General features: G+C 38.8%; 2 protein-coding genes across 10 annotated transcripts; one reads left to right on the top strand and one right to left on the bottom strand.

The window, feature by feature from the left end:
- Window positions 1-1,084: 1,084 nt before the first annotated feature.
- LOC104612786 (uncharacterized) lies at window positions 1,085-10,174 on the bottom strand. Of its 9 annotated transcripts, XM_010280362.3 has the most exons (8): window positions 9,752-10,167; window positions 8,650-9,402; window positions 8,404-8,540; window positions 3,298-3,414; window positions 3,128-3,217; window positions 2,843-3,031; window positions 2,275-2,731; window positions 1,085-2,173 (listed from the first exon to the last, which is right to left on the bottom strand). In XM_010280362.3, the coding sequence occupies exons 3-6, from the start codon at window positions 8,461-8,463 to the stop codon at window positions 2,960-2,962; spliced, it is 339 nt and encodes a 112-aa protein (XP_010278664.1). In that variant the 5' UTR covers window positions 8,464-8,540; window positions 8,650-9,402; window positions 9,752-10,167; the 3' UTR covers window positions 1,085-2,173; window positions 2,275-2,731; window positions 2,843-2,959. The 9 variants fall into 9 exon arrangements, 3 of the variants coding, with proteins under 3 accessions (XP_010278664.1, XP_088758990.1, XP_019055913.1); XR_016085368.1 differs by having other exon boundaries at window positions 2,275-3,217; window positions 8,650-8,946; window positions 9,047-9,402; window positions 9,752-10,174; XR_016085370.1 differs by having other exon boundaries at window positions 2,275-2,604; window positions 2,776-3,217; window positions 9,752-10,173.
- LOC104612785 (2-alkenal reductase (NADP(+)-dependent)-like) lies at window positions 10,175-14,819 on the top strand. Its single transcript, XM_010280361.3, has 6 exons — window positions 10,175-10,483; window positions 10,614-10,794; window positions 12,092-12,258; window positions 13,802-13,884; window positions 13,992-14,118; window positions 14,356-14,819. The coding sequence occupies exons 1-6, from the start codon at window positions 10,223-10,225 to the stop codon at window positions 14,611-14,613; spliced, it is 1,077 nt and encodes a 358-aa protein (XP_010278663.1). The 5' UTR covers window positions 10,175-10,222; the 3' UTR covers window positions 14,614-14,819.
- The last annotated feature ends 387 nt before the right edge of the window (window positions 14,820-15,206 follow it).

Below are 15,206 nucleotides of genomic sequence, written 5' to 3'. Positions count from 1 at the left end.
CTCAGGGTTCCCACGGTCAGGACCCTAAGGCCTCCGGCACATGCACTATAAGGACCGTTGGGCCAGAGCATCTCAGTATGTGCACAAAATAATCCATCTGATGTGAACCACACTAGGCTGAAACACACAACAATACTGTTGTGATGCAAACCACACTTCCAAACCTATCGGACGCATCTACCCACGTTCGAAGGTCAACGAGGCCGGAGGTAGGCTGATCCAATCCCCAAGACCTACGACACGTGCACTATAATGAACATTGATTCGGTCCGTCTCGATGCATGCATAGAGCAATCCACAAAGGTGGACTACACTAGGCTTGTAAATTCTTAAAAACAATCGAATTATTGTGTCCTCTGTAATCAAGTTGAAGGGGAGATCCACCGGGTAATGCCAGAGATTGTTTGTGATCTTTTGTGGTGTAGGGAACTTAAGAGACAGCCCATGGTCACAATGAGAGTGTATGGTCTTCCATCCATATGCAGTGTTAAGTACAATTTGTGACAAAAGGAATAACATAATTTTACAAAACAAAGATAGTGAAGTGGATCAACTTAGTGCCTATACGTTTGGAAGGCTAATGTCTTGGAAAGTTGATGTGAAAGGACGTCAGCCAAGTTGGGAACTATTATTAAACTAATAGATGTATTGTACAAAGTTACCCTTAACATACTCCAAAATGTGGATCTTATTGCCATTATATGATGCTGGAAAAATCTCAGACTCCCTATATTCTTATGGTGTTGTATTTCTTTCTGAAATGTGGATCTTATTTCATCTGTCATCCAAGCTGAGTTATATGCCATTATTTCAGGCCTTATCAAAAATCTCCCAGTGAGAAAGTTGTTCAAGCACTCCAACATAAAATGCAATAAGAATATGCCATTTTTCCCTACTCATGCAAATGGATTTATTTTTTGTGTAAGAGCAGTATTGTTGGTTTCAAAATATGGTGACATCTCTTTTGTTTATGTGAATAGAAAGTTTAACAATTCAGTGCACAAGGTATCCCAACTGGATAAATTCCATTATTTACCATATTTTAATTTTAATTACTATAAGAAACCAAAAGTGGAAGAATATGTTTTGTTGGCTTGAGTTCTAATATAAAGCACCTTTAAAAAACAAAAATACACTTAAACGAGAATGTTTATGAAGTTTACACATTTGACATCCTTATTCTTTGTAAAGCTGCTCAAATTTTTGTTTACTTAACGCTATGTACTTCAGTTGCAACTATATTCAGTTTAATGGGTGGACATGTGTAGAGCGGCTTGCAAGCTCTTTTGGCAACATCACATTGGTTTCGTTGTTTCTCTGATTGTCAACACTGCTCCTCTTTCAACCCATACTTATTGAAGGATAAATGATTCACCCACAAACTTGGACTGGTCCCTGGAATTTGTTGCAGGTCGAAAGTATTCCAACATCTGCCTACTCTCCTTCATCATCTTCCCTCCTTCTTGGCAAATCAGTAATTGCTGATTGGATTTATTCCATACTGATTAGGTTTTTGATGATGATGCTGGTCAAAAAGAAGAAGATCAATTTATGGTTATGCTTTGCGAAGTGGGGATATGATAAACTAACGGGATTTGGGAAGAGAGAAATACACACAAAAAAAAATGCATACTAGATGTTTCTATGTCGTGTGCATCAAGCTTTCATGGGATGCAATGACTTTTGGTTATTAATGTCTCTGATCAGTTACTCGTTGTCTTAGCCCAACAAATACACCAATGGGTGATCAAATAAAGGAAATTGATCACATGAACTAATAATAAGAATAGGTGAACTGAAGATAAACAAGATATATAATGAGTAGCATACCCGCACCTGATGTATGGGCATTCTACCTTAGTTTACCCTGAAGTAGTTGAACACAGATCTCCCATCGAATTACTCCAATCGTCTCTTGGATTTGAAAGCGCCCGAAATGTGCATGAGTTTGGATTAATGGACAACATAAACATCAGATCATATACATAATAATGAGTATATGCACCGATGAGAAATCAAGCATCGCCGACCTAGACAGACAATCCATATACTTGATAACAAAAACACCACAATCGTCTCCACCTTCCTAGCAGGGAGCCCAAATGGCAGGTTCATGAGGCCACCCACCAATGCCACTAATAACATTGCTGAGAACCGTCTTGTAAATTTGATGCTATGTTGCGATAAAAAAAATAAAATAAAATAAAAACAGTGTTAGGATACCAATTTAGAGATGCAACGTCACAAGACTTATCTAACGTTGAGGATGCATACCATTTTATCTGCAAACGCCTTGTAGACTGCCCCATGGATAGAGCTATACGAGAGAAACCTCTTCTGTACTAGATCAATGACAAGTAGTTACCAGTGATAGTGATCATTAATGGGTATGAAGATTTTCTGCACGCGCTTCTTCTCAATTGGTTCTAACCATGGTTTCAACTTCTTGAGCATCCCATTCGTTGCAAATCCCTAAGTAAAGGAAACCAAAAAAGCATTGCATTTGCAAAAAGTGTATTTCACTTGAGACACTGCAGGCACGTACAGAATTTTCACTGAATTGTGACTCCATGTTTGCAATAGGTTGTCGTACACGTCTATAACCTACACACAATAATGATAATGTATCAACAAATAATCAATAACCAATTACAATGCATAATTAAGAAAAAGGGAGAGGAGGTTTGCATCACTTAGTAAACAATTTTCGTTCTTAAGCACATACGCATCCCTAAAAAAAAACAAAATATACAAAAGGATGTTCAGCATTCTTACAAAGGATAGTCGGTAGATTCAGTGCATGAATATTGTTATGTTATGTGAACCAATAAAACATTCTTACTTCTGAATCTCCTTGTGCAAGAAATTACGGACCAATTGCAAATCATCTATTGCCATTCTGTCTTTTCGTGCAAATGCTACCCATGCCAATGGGCCCACCTTCTACCACCTGCTCAAACTAAGCTGCTAGGGATGCTTTCAAACTAAGCTGCTCAAACTCAATCGATTCGACGCAGCGTGCACACACACCCTGCATCATCAAGATCACAACAACATCACAGCACCAACTTAGATATTTAAAGCAAAAATACTAATTTCAAACAAAACCCTATTAAATTCCACGTACGACTGTCCTGGAACGATATGAAATAGTGTCAACATCATGCCCTGAGTTTCGCCCAACTTCGATGGGCAATACAGCAATGGGGAGTGGGGCCTACATTCCAACATATTTAGTAATTTTTAATATCAATGAAAATGTGAATTATATAATCAAAATGAATGATGCTTACTTACATGGTTGTATGGATCACAAAAAGAAGTTTGTGTCTCTCCACCATCACCGTCGGGAAATGTCGGGGCACTAACAAGTAGATCCAACTCATAATCGGCTGGGGATAGGGTATCAAACACCTACAAATATAAGTTGTTGAAAAGTTAAGTGGTAGTTTTGTAACTTTCCTTTATGTTTTGTCTTCTATATGAAGTGGGTTGTCTTTGGGAGTTGGAATCTGAGGGGTCCCTTTCTATTATCTTGGAATGCCCCTTGGAGAAGGAAGGTGGTTTGGGAATATGTCAATGGAGAAAAAAAAAACGAATCTATTCTGATTAAATGGCTATAGCAAGAGATCTAGACTTATAAAAGGAGATTCGGCTAATTCAATTATGTGGCTATTGTTGATCATGGTAGTGGGCCATGGGCTGTATCACACTTTTTGATTGGAGCAAAAGATATCCTTCTCAACGTAAATGCACAGCTGCTGTTAATAGGGATGCCTTATGTAGTGATAGCTCCCTTCCTACTTTATTTCTAAAGAAATTGTTTTAGGATCCACACATTATTTGGGTGGTGATATTTATAACCTCCTTCTAAGGGAGTTCAACACTAAAGTTGGGGTGGATGCTTGGGGTGTTTAACACTGAAGCTGGTGTTCACAGGTGGGGTGGATACTTAAGGAGTTTAACACTGAACCTACTGTATGTTGTTCACAGTGATAACTTCCTTCCTACTTTATTTCTAGAGAGACTGTTTTAGGATCCACCCATTCTTTGGTAGTGATATTTGTAGCCTCCTTCATATGGAGTTCAACACTGAAGTTGGTGTGGATACATGAGGAGGTTAACACTGCAGCTGGAGTTCACAGGTGGGGTGGTTACTTAGGGATTTTAGCACTAAAGCTGTTGTTCACGGGGATAACTCCCTTCCTAATTTATTTATAGAGAGATTGTTTTAGGATCCACCCATTCTTTGGTGGTGATATCTGTACCCTCCTTAGGGAGTTCAACACAGAAGCTGGTGTTCACAGGTGGGGTGGATACTTAGGAAGTTTATCACTAAACTTGGTGTTCATAGGGATAACTCCCTTCCTACTTTATTTCTAGGGAGATTGTTTTAGGGTCACCCATTCTTTGGTGGTGATATCTATACCCACCTTTTCAGGGAGTTCAACATTGAAGCTGGTGTTCACAAGTGGGGTGGATACTTGGGGAGTTTAACACTGAATCTACTGGATGTTGTTCACAGTGATAACTTCCTTCCCACTTTATTTCTAGGGAGACTGTTTTAGGATCCACCCATTCTTTGGTGGTGATATCTATAGCCTCCTTTAGAGGGAGTTCAACACTGAATCTGGTGTGGATAATTTGGGAGGTTAACACTGCAGCTGGTGTTCACAAGTGGGGTGGATACTTAGGGAGTTTAATACTAAAGTTATTGTTCACGGGGATAACTCCCTTCCTAATTTATTTATAGGGAGACTGTTTTAGGATCCACCCATTCTTTGGTGGTAATATCTGTACCCTCCTTCTTAGGGAATTCAACATAGAAGTTGGTGTTTACAAGTGGGGTGGATACTTAGGGAGTTTAACACTGAACCTGTTGTTCACAGGAATAACTCCCTTCCTACTTTATTTCTAGAGAAACTGTTTTAGGATCCACCCATTCTCTGGTGGTGATATCTGTACCCACCTTCTCAAGGAGTTCAAAATTGAAGTTGGTGTTCACAGGTAGGGTGGATACTTAGGGAGTTTAACACTAAAGCTACTGTCATAGGGATGCCTTATTTAGTGATAGCTCCCTTCCTACTTTATTCCTAGAGAAACTATTTTAGGATCCACCCATTATTTGGGTGGTGATATATGTAGCCTCCTTCTTAAGGAATTCAACACTAAAGGTGGGGTGGGTACTTGGGGAGTTTAACATTGAAGCTGGTGTTCACAGGTGGGGTGGGTACTTAGGGAGTTTAACATTGGACCTGCTGGCTGTTGTTCACAGTGATAACTCCCTTCCTACTTTATTTCTAGGGAGAATGTTTTAGGATCCACCCATTCTTTGGTGGTGATATTTGTACCCTCCTTCTCAGGGAGTTCAACAATGAAGCTGGTATTCACAAGTGGGGTGGATACTTAGGGAGTTTAACACTGAACCTGTTGTTCACAGGAATAACTCCCTTCCTACTTTATTTCTAGAAATAATGTTTTACGATCCACCCATTATCTGGGTGGTGATATATGTATCCTCCTTCTTAGGGAGTTCAACACTGAAACTGGGGTGGATGCTTGGGGAGTTTAACATTAAAGCTGGTGTTCACAAGTGGGGTGGATACTTACGGAGTTTAACATTGAACCTACTGGTTATTGTTCACAATGATAACTCCCTTCCTACTTTATTTCTAGGGAGACTGTTTTAGGATCCACCCATTCTTTGGTAGTGATATCTGTAACCTCCTTCATAGGGTGTTCAACACTAAAGCTAGTGTGGATACTTGAGGAGGTTAACACTGCAACTAGTGTTCACAGGTGGGGTGGATACTTAGGGAGTTTAAAACTGAACATGCTATTCACAGGGTACTTCCTTCTTAAATTATTTATAGGGAGACTGTTTTAGGATCCACCCATTCTTTGGTGGTGATTTCTATACCCTCCTTCTTATGGAGTTTAACACAGAAATTGGTATTCATAGGTGGGGTGGATACTTGGAGAGTTTAACACTGAACCTGTTGTTCACAAGGATAATTCCCTTCCTACTTTACTTCTAGGGAGACTGTTTTAGGATCCACTCATTCTTTGGTGGTGATATTTGTACCCACTTTCTTAGGGAGTTCAACATTGAAGTTGGTGTTCACAAGTAGGGTGGATACTTAGGGAGTTTAACACTGAAGCTACTGTCATAGGGATGCCTTATTTAGTGATAGCTCCCTTCCTACTTTATTCCTAGAGAAACTATTTTAGGATCCACCAATTATTTGGGTGGTGATATCTGGAGCCTCCTTTTTACAGAGTTCAACATTGAAACTGGGGTGGATATTTGGGTAGTTTAACACTGAAGCTGGAGTTCACAGGTGGGGTGGATACTTAGGGAGTTTAACACTGAAGCTGTTGTCCACAAGGATGCCTCATTTAGTGATAACTGTCTTCCTACTTTATTTCTAGGGATACTGTTTTAGGATTGTTTGTATGATTCACCCATTCTTTGGGTGGTGATATCTGTAAACTCCTTCTTAGGAAGTTTAACCCTGAACCTGTTGTTCACGGGGATAACTTCCTTCTTAATTTATTTATCAGGAGACTATTTTAGGATCCACCCATTCTTTGGTGGTGATATCCATACCCTCTTTCTTAGGGAGTTTAACACAGAAGTTGGTGTTCACATGTGGGGTGGACACTTAGGGAGTTTAACACCGAACCTGCTGTTCATAGGAATAATTCCCTTCCTACTTTATTTCTAGGGAGACTGTTTTAGAATCCACCCATTCTTTGGTGGTGATATCCGTACCCACTTTCTCAGGGAGTTCAACATTGAAGTTGGTGTTCACAAGTGGGGTGGATACTTAGGGAGTTTAACACTAAAGCTACTATCACAGGGATGCCTTATTTAGTGATAGCTCCCTTTATACTTTATTCCTAGAGAAACTATTTTAGGATCCACCAATTATTTGGGTGGTGATATATGTAGCCTCCTTCTTACAGAGTTCAACATTGAAACTGGGGTGGATACTTGGGTAGTTTAACACTGAAAATGGAGTTCACAGGTGGGGTGGATACTTAGGGAGTTTAACACTGAAGCTGTTGTCCACAAGGATGCATCATTTAGTGATAACTGCCTTCCTACTTTATTTCTAGGGATACTGTTTTAGGATTGTTTGTATGATTCACCCATTCTTTGGGTGGTGATATCTGTAGCCTCCTTCTTAGGACGTTTAACCCTAAAGCTGTTGTTCACGGAGATAACTTCCTTCTTAATTTATTTATAGGAGACTGTTTTAGGATCCACCCATTCTTTGGTGGTGATACCTATACCCTCCTTCTTAGGGAGTTTAACGCAGAAGCTGGTGTTCACAGGTGAGGTGGATACTTAGGGAGTTTAACACTGAACCTGCTATTCACAGGAATAATTCCCTTCCTATTTTATTTCTAGGGAGACTGTTTTAGAATTCACCCATTCTTTGGTGGTGATATCTATACCCACCTTCTCAAGGAGTTCAACATTGAAGTTGGTGTTCACAAGTGGGGTGGATACTTAGGGAGTTTAGCACTGAAGCTACTGTCATAGGGATGCCTTATATAGTGATAGATCCCTTCCTACTTTATTCCTAGAGAAACTATTTTAGGATCCACCAATTCTTTGGGTGGTGATATTTGTAGCCTCCTTATAGAGTTCAACACTGAAACTGGGGCGGATACTTGGGTAGTTTAACACTGAAGATGGAGTTCACAGGTGGGGTGGATACTTAGGGAGTTTAACAGTGAAACTGCTATCCACAGGGATGCCTCATTTAGTGATAATTGCCTTCCTACTTTATTTCTAGGGAGACTATTTTAGGATTGTTTGTAAGATTCACCCATTCTTTAGGTGGTGATATCTGTGGCCTCCTTCTTAGGAAGTTTAACACTGAAGCTAGGGTTGATACTTGAGTAGTTTAACACTGAAGCTGGTGTTCATGGGTGGGGTGGATACATAAGGAGTTTAACACTGAAGCTGGTGTTCATGGGGATGCCTTTTTTAGTAATAACTCCCTTCATTCTTTATTTCTATGGAGCATGTTTTAGGATTGTTTATAAAATTCACCCATTCTATGGGTGGTGATATATGTAGCCTCCTTCTTAGCTCTAATGAAAGTTGCCTTTTCCTATCAAAAGGTCTCCTTTATGTGACTTGAAATCTAATACATTTGGTAACAGAGCTCAATAAGCTAAGTATGAACTAAATCAAGAACTCAAAGTGGGCTTTTCATATTCTTGTCTTCTTCTATTCATACTATATTCCTTTCCTCTTCTAAAGATTTTTTGCTTCTTCCTTTGATTTTTACCACCACACTTTTATTGCTCCAACATAAATAATTTAAATAGCTAGATTATTAATAGTGAAACGATGTGAAGTGAGAGTATAAATCATATACTAACCGTTCTAGCAGTTATTTTCCGAATTAACTCTATCCTATTGAAGTTTCCGCTATGCCCCATTTTGCCCCACTTCACAGCTATGGTCTAGAAATGGGATTTGATGGTCTAAACACTGTATTACGCTCAAACAACTATGCCTGCAAAATAATTACATTCAATTAGAGATACCAACAGTAAATTATTTTCTTCCACTAAACCGGAACCAATAAATAACAATCAAGAAATTGTTGAGTCACATGTACACACCATCGTAGTAGCAGAACAGCCAAATATTGTGCCTGAAAAGGACCTTCGGCCATCGTTCATAGGAATGCTCGTGCAACCAACAACACGATTAAGGCCATGTACAATGAATTGATGCACACACCGTGCTCATGAATAGTCGGATATGTGTGTCAGATCATTGATGTAAGTGGCCCACACAAGGCTCACACGGGCCCCCCAGTGGAAATAACACTGAGCCAAATAGGTGCAAGAGAATCAACTTCGCCACATCTTCAATCAACTCATTTGACTTCTCATGCACTATACCAAGGACGTTCTCTGCAATTGGGAGGATGAATCACCGGTTAGTCCAAACAAACGAATAATAAACTCTGGAACCGGCGAGGAGGTATCTGTGATCACGGGACGTCCTTCTAACCTCAGTCCCAATATTAGCGCAATGTCCCAGTCAGTGAATGGTACATACACACCACCTAGGTCCAACCGTTGTACCATCTCCATGATAACTGCCTTGTCAAAGGTGCTTGGTGGAATGCAAAGTAGCTGTCCAAATGGGGTGCCATTAAGAGTTTCGTAGTGCTCTATACTTAACGGCAATTCTGAAATAAATTCACTAAAGCGTTTTGGTGAACATCTGTTGCAAACTCCCTTTTTTTGCCATTAGTTTCAAAGTGCTCTATACTTAACGGCAATTCTGAAATAAATTCACTAAAGCGTTTTGGTGAACATCTGTTGCAAACTCCCTTTTTTTGCCATTAGTTTCAAAATGTTTACCTTCAACAAATTGTAAATATAAACAAAAAATTCGTCATCAGAAAACAAAAAAAAAAAACATGCATAAATGTAAGAAATATGGAGTCGGAGTGGATGGGGTTTGAATGCGAGTGTGGTTACAGGATACTTAATGGAATGTTGGGTAGATTGTATCAGATACTATATTTCAGACAAAAAACAATGGTTACAGACAACTAATTCTTCCGATGTAAAGCTACAAGCGAGTAAGAGCTATTTCGTCCAGCAACAAGATATGTTAAAGCATCAACTATTTCATCCAAGAACAAGATATTACCCATTTGTTTAACATTCAAAGACAAACTTTAAGTAGCAAGTTTGATTTAAATACCTTCTTTCACTGTAGTCCGAGGAAGAACAGAAAGTTCACCTTCACCTCTTCGTCTGTGCAACGTGCGAATGTTGACAAATTATCGAAAAACCGAAAATAACGAGCGCCGGTAATCGGAATAAATGAAGAACTTTGGGTTCCTCAATGGGAGGAACGAAAGTGAATAGGGACTATTTACCGATTAACTATTTGGGTAGTTGGGTTGGTTGAGTGGTAAATACGTCAGAGAGAGAAAACGCGAGAGAAAACTTAAAGTGGGGCATTTCCGGCTTAAATGAGGGGTATTTCTGGGTTTTTCTATGGAGGCCTTGGATATCAGGGGTATTTCGGGTATTTTAATAATATTACAGGACGTTGGGCTAAAGTAGTACAGTACAGTGATGTTCGAGGTAAATTTTTATGCCCCTGGCTGGGCGGTAAATTAGAAAAAAAGAATGCAGGCACAGGCACAGGCACAGGCACACACGGAGAATGGAGAAAGAGAAAGGGGTGGATTTTGAGGAAGAGATGGTGGAAAGCCGAGAATGGGTTTTGTCGAAGTATGCGGCAAACGGCTTCCCAACCTCCGATCATCTCCAAATGCGTACAACAAGGGTTATTATAACGGAGGATTCCGTCCCTGAAGGCCATGCCATGGTGCAGCTTCTCTATATCTCCGTCGATCCCTACATGCGTACTAGAATGAATGGCCTCCAAGGCGGTCTCTACTTCCCCCAGTATGAGTTGAACCAGGTTCGTCGTCTTCGTCCAACACCTCTTTTTAATTATCGGCTAATACACAGACTAAAAACATAGATCTAATATTGCCAATTATTCTCCAGTCTTGCTCCTCCTTTTGTTATCAGTAACTGTTATTTTGCAGGCTATAACAGCAATGGCGGTCGGAAGGCTGATTAAATCGAAGGATCCAAATTATCAAGCAGCAGATATCGTTGTATCCCCCTTCTTCCCTCTGGCAGAATATTGCGTAACACCAACTACTTATTTTCGGAAGATAGATCCAGACGCAGGGATTTCCCTCCCGGACTACATCAGTGCATTTGGTATTTATGCGTTTTCTTTTTTCTACTTTCGTATCTTCCCTAGTTCCCTTTTCCTTTGAAGGCATGATAATTTGCAGGAGCTAAGAAAGAATGCTACCAGTCGACAACTGAATTATAGCTAGGGATTGATAATCTTTTCTACCAGTCGACAACTGAATTATAGCTAGGGATTGATAATCTTTGAAGCAAATTTTTATGGTTTAGATAATTGATTAACTCTATTTTTACTACTTACGCATTGTTTTAAAGTACCTGACAATTGATGATAAATGATAACGTGGCAAGAAAACAACAAATGATGACCTCTGTTTGCCACTTATTAAATGAAAATTTTGAAAAAGCTGAAAAAACGACCGAAGCACATGCCTCAAATGATGGCTTCTGTTTGCAACTCTGCAAATCTAAGCTTTGTCAAATTTGATCAATCCAAATTTGGATCAGATTTGACACTGATGACGTGGAAGACAGACGATTCCACGCGGCAGCTAGTGAGGTTTTTCGATAAATAAATAACATTAATTACCTAAGTTTTCCATGGAATCTCTGGTTCGATCACACAAGGAGAGAGAGAGGTGGGGGTGGGGAGGAGAGAAGCATACAGAAGCATACGCCAAGCAGACTCTCTCTCTCTCTCTCTCCCTCTGGTGTTGCATCTTGACAATCACTGTTTTTTTCTCTAATTTTGGAGAAAGTGTATTATTGTCATCTTCCCAAAATATAACAGTAATGGGGTGTGGCATGTAAGGGGATTGTGATGATACTTTAATGGTAAAAGAATAATTAGTCAATTGTCATAAAAATTAAGACAATATGTAAACAAGATAGAGTTAATCAACTAACTAAACTTTAAAAGTAATTTAATAAATTTGCCTTAAAATTTATAAACATTGAAGATTGAGGAATGAGGAGCTTAGAGCCTCTAAAATCCTATCCGGAGACACATGTACGAAAATTGAAAACGAAATCGGATCCCTTCCGTTTTCCATTCTTCTGTCTTCACTCTGCACTACACTTATACTTCCACTCAGTCTGTGACAGGTATTCTACTAGACGTATATATGTTATCATCGCTGTGGTGTGTTTGAACTTTGCGTGAGGTGCTTTACTTTTATTATTGAACAATTTGCTTCAACAATTCTACAGCACAGCTCAGAAAGTGTTGTATAACTGTGTATTTTAAAGAGTCACGTGGATCGATGGTAGGTGATATTCGTCCCTCTGATGACCTGATCATCAAAATTCCAAGAATCTCTTGATCATGAAGAAATGTTCATTAACGATTAATATTGCATTACAGGACTTCCTGGGTTCTCTGCATGGATTGGGATAGAAGTACTGGGAAACCCGAAGCCGGGGGAGAATGTATTCATCTCAGCAGCGGCTGGAGGTGTAGGGATGTATGCCGGACAATTGGCTAAACTCAAAGGATGTCGGGTGGTCGGTAGCACCGGCTCCGACGATAAGGTACATTATTATGTCCGTGCACCGTGCTACATCTGGGCACATATATTATATAGAGTTTATCCCTCTCTACACATAATAATTATTATCTACATGGACCATATATACCGGTGGTTCTATAAATAATTCCAAGTTTTATCCCCTTCATAAGTGCTTTGAGCCGGGCCAACTTGGTGTAATTTTTCATTCCAGTTTGGGCCAGCCCTGAACCCGTTTTAGAATTTAGTTAGACCCGGTTTTTTTACTTTATTTTTTTTAAAGACCCGGCTTTTGAAAGACTTACCAAGAATAAATATTGCTTGAGTCAACCAATAGTTGATCAAACCATCAAACCTTTCAACCCAAATAGCAGATCATGGTTTAGACATTAAGGGGTTGATTGGTAATATGGATAAATAAAATATTAAGCATTTCAATCTATCAGGACCCACCATATGGAGTGGTTTTTAAAAACGTTAGTATTTTATTGATAGTGTGGATGCTTTTGTCAAATAAAAATTTCTATAACATACCTTGAGAATTTATTATAAAACTTTACATAAATAATTGCATGATTGGTTCGTAAATTTAAACATAAATGACAAATTGAGAGATGGCATAGTTAAATCTACACTATAATGTGGACCAAATTTAGATATATCTCAAAAGAATACTGATTTTCACCGCGGCATGGATTGATCCATGAGATTTAAACATGGATAATATATAAAGAGATGGCTTTCAATCTACACTATAGTGTGTGTATTAAATTGAGCTAAAAGAACACTACTTTTACTGTGGCATGGATTTTTTTTTTTTTTTTGGTATTTGGTGATACACCCAAATCCGCCATAGGGGCCACTGAGTAATGCAGCACCACAATAATAAAGTCCCCTCCCCAAAGTCAGTGGTTGCAGGAATCAAACCTGCATCTATGCTGGAACAAATCAGTTAATGTACCAACTAAGCCACCCCTCAATTGCCACTGTGGAATGGATTGGTCCATATACTAAACGTAGACGGTAAATTAAGAGGTGGCCCAGTTCAATCTACAAAGAACACTGTTTTATACCGCGGAGTGGATTGGAATGAACTGACATGATATTTTCAAATGAATCATACTACCAAACAACTCCCGAGTTTTTTTATCTATAACTTTACCTGTTTTAATCATTAGCAACAATATCATACTGCCCAAATCACTCCCTTCTTTTTGAACTACAGTTATGAAAGTCCCCTTGGACCCTCAAACAAGCCTGATCCACGCAAATCTGCATTCCCTACATGCATAGAATTCTATTTTCTAAACAAGCAGAAAATAATTTTCTGATATTTGAATCAGTACTCTATGCATGCTATTTTGTTTTTTTTTTTAATTTTCTTGGTGTTTTTTTCTTTTTTTGGTAACACAATAACCATACTAGTTTAAAGTTGATTGTTTCTTGTTTATTAGCTATCCCAAGATTGCTCTTTTCTTATCATTATATGTCCAAGAGATATGAATATCTGGAGCTTTTCTCAAGTTCTTTTTATGTAATTATTTGTAAATGGTTTTCTATCTGCGAAGGTAAAGCTTCTAAAGGAGGAGTTTGGTTATGACGATGCTTTCAACTACAAGAAAGAGAAGGATTTTGATGATGCTTTAAGCAAGTATGTCAGCATTTTTTGTTTTTCTGCTCTCTAAAATTAGCACTCCTCTTTTATATATATATATATATATATATATATATATTTCTGAATGATAATTAATGCAATAGGTATTTTCCAAATGGGATCGATGTCTACCTTGATAATGTTGGGGGCGAGATGCTTGAGGCTGTCCTGAATCATGTTAACAACAAAGCTCGCATCCCAGTTTGTGGGGCGATCTCTCAATACAATCAGGTACACCTTTTGGCTATGTTTGGTTTGAATGAAAAGGTAGGCAAAGGAAGAGAAACCTGTACAAGGTTGTATAGGTTTCCTTACCTTTCTTTCCCTTGCTTTTCCTTCAAACCAAAACACAGCCTAATTAATTTTTCCAATGCTTAAAATCAAATCCAACTATGTATTGTGTGGCTTTTGTTTCTTTTAGCATTCTTCTGGCTGTAGGTTAAAGTAGGTAAATGTGTGCCTATCTAGGTTTGGAATGAGAGCAAAGGAGTCCGGAACTTATTGAATATAGTGGGTAAGGAAGTAAGGATGGAAGGATTTTTGCTGGCTTCATACTTGAACCGATTTGGAGAGTTTGTAATGGCGATGGAGAGCCACCTAAAGCAAGGGAAGATCGTCTCTAAACACAAAATCTATTACGGTATTGAGACCTTTTTGGAGAGCCTAGAGTCCATCTTCTCTGGATCTAACGCAGGAAAAGTTCTTATTCAAGTCTGCAAACAGTAAATGAATTAGGCTTTATATGTTGATTTGCTGTTAGTGATCCTGTGTGTTGCTTATCTGACAACAACACTTTATAAATAAGCAATTCTGTAATAAGAACAGCTGCTTACTAAGCTGCTTACTAAGGCCTCTTAGTAGGGTCATGACCAATTGACCATCCTACTCCTTCAAGAAAGGTGTCATGGATGAGGCTAAATAATTCGTTGTCATTCTGGCCTTCTGGTTCTAATCTAGGTGACAAATGGAAGAAACAAAGAAAGGACCATACTGAGGTTGGTCTGAAAGATGAATGAAGCCAAACTCAACCAATTAAAATTAAGCGGCTCATTATATATTAAATAAACTCATCTGGCTTACTATGAATGGTCTGTTAACAGTTAGGCCTATCAAGCTTCACAAGGATAAGTTCTATTTTTATACCATTCAAATTGAAAAACGTTATGAATTTTCCTTGATTTTTGTTCTCTGTAAAGTAGATGCTGAAGCACGATGGTTGGATTAGGTAATATCACCTTTGGAGGCAACCCACAGCATGCCACTCCTATGTGAAACTCAAATTACTATCTCCCTAGGTATATGTAATTCTGCTAAACCAC

Source organism: Nelumbo nucifera, chromosome 1 (assembly GCF_055504915.1).
Source record: "Nelumbo nucifera cultivar China Antique chromosome 1, China Antique-T2T, whole genome shotgun sequence".
Classification (NCBI taxonomy): domain Eukaryota; kingdom Viridiplantae; phylum Streptophyta; class Magnoliopsida; order Proteales; family Nelumbonaceae; genus Nelumbo; species Nelumbo nucifera.
This window is presented reverse-complemented; position numbering and strand designations above follow the sequence as displayed.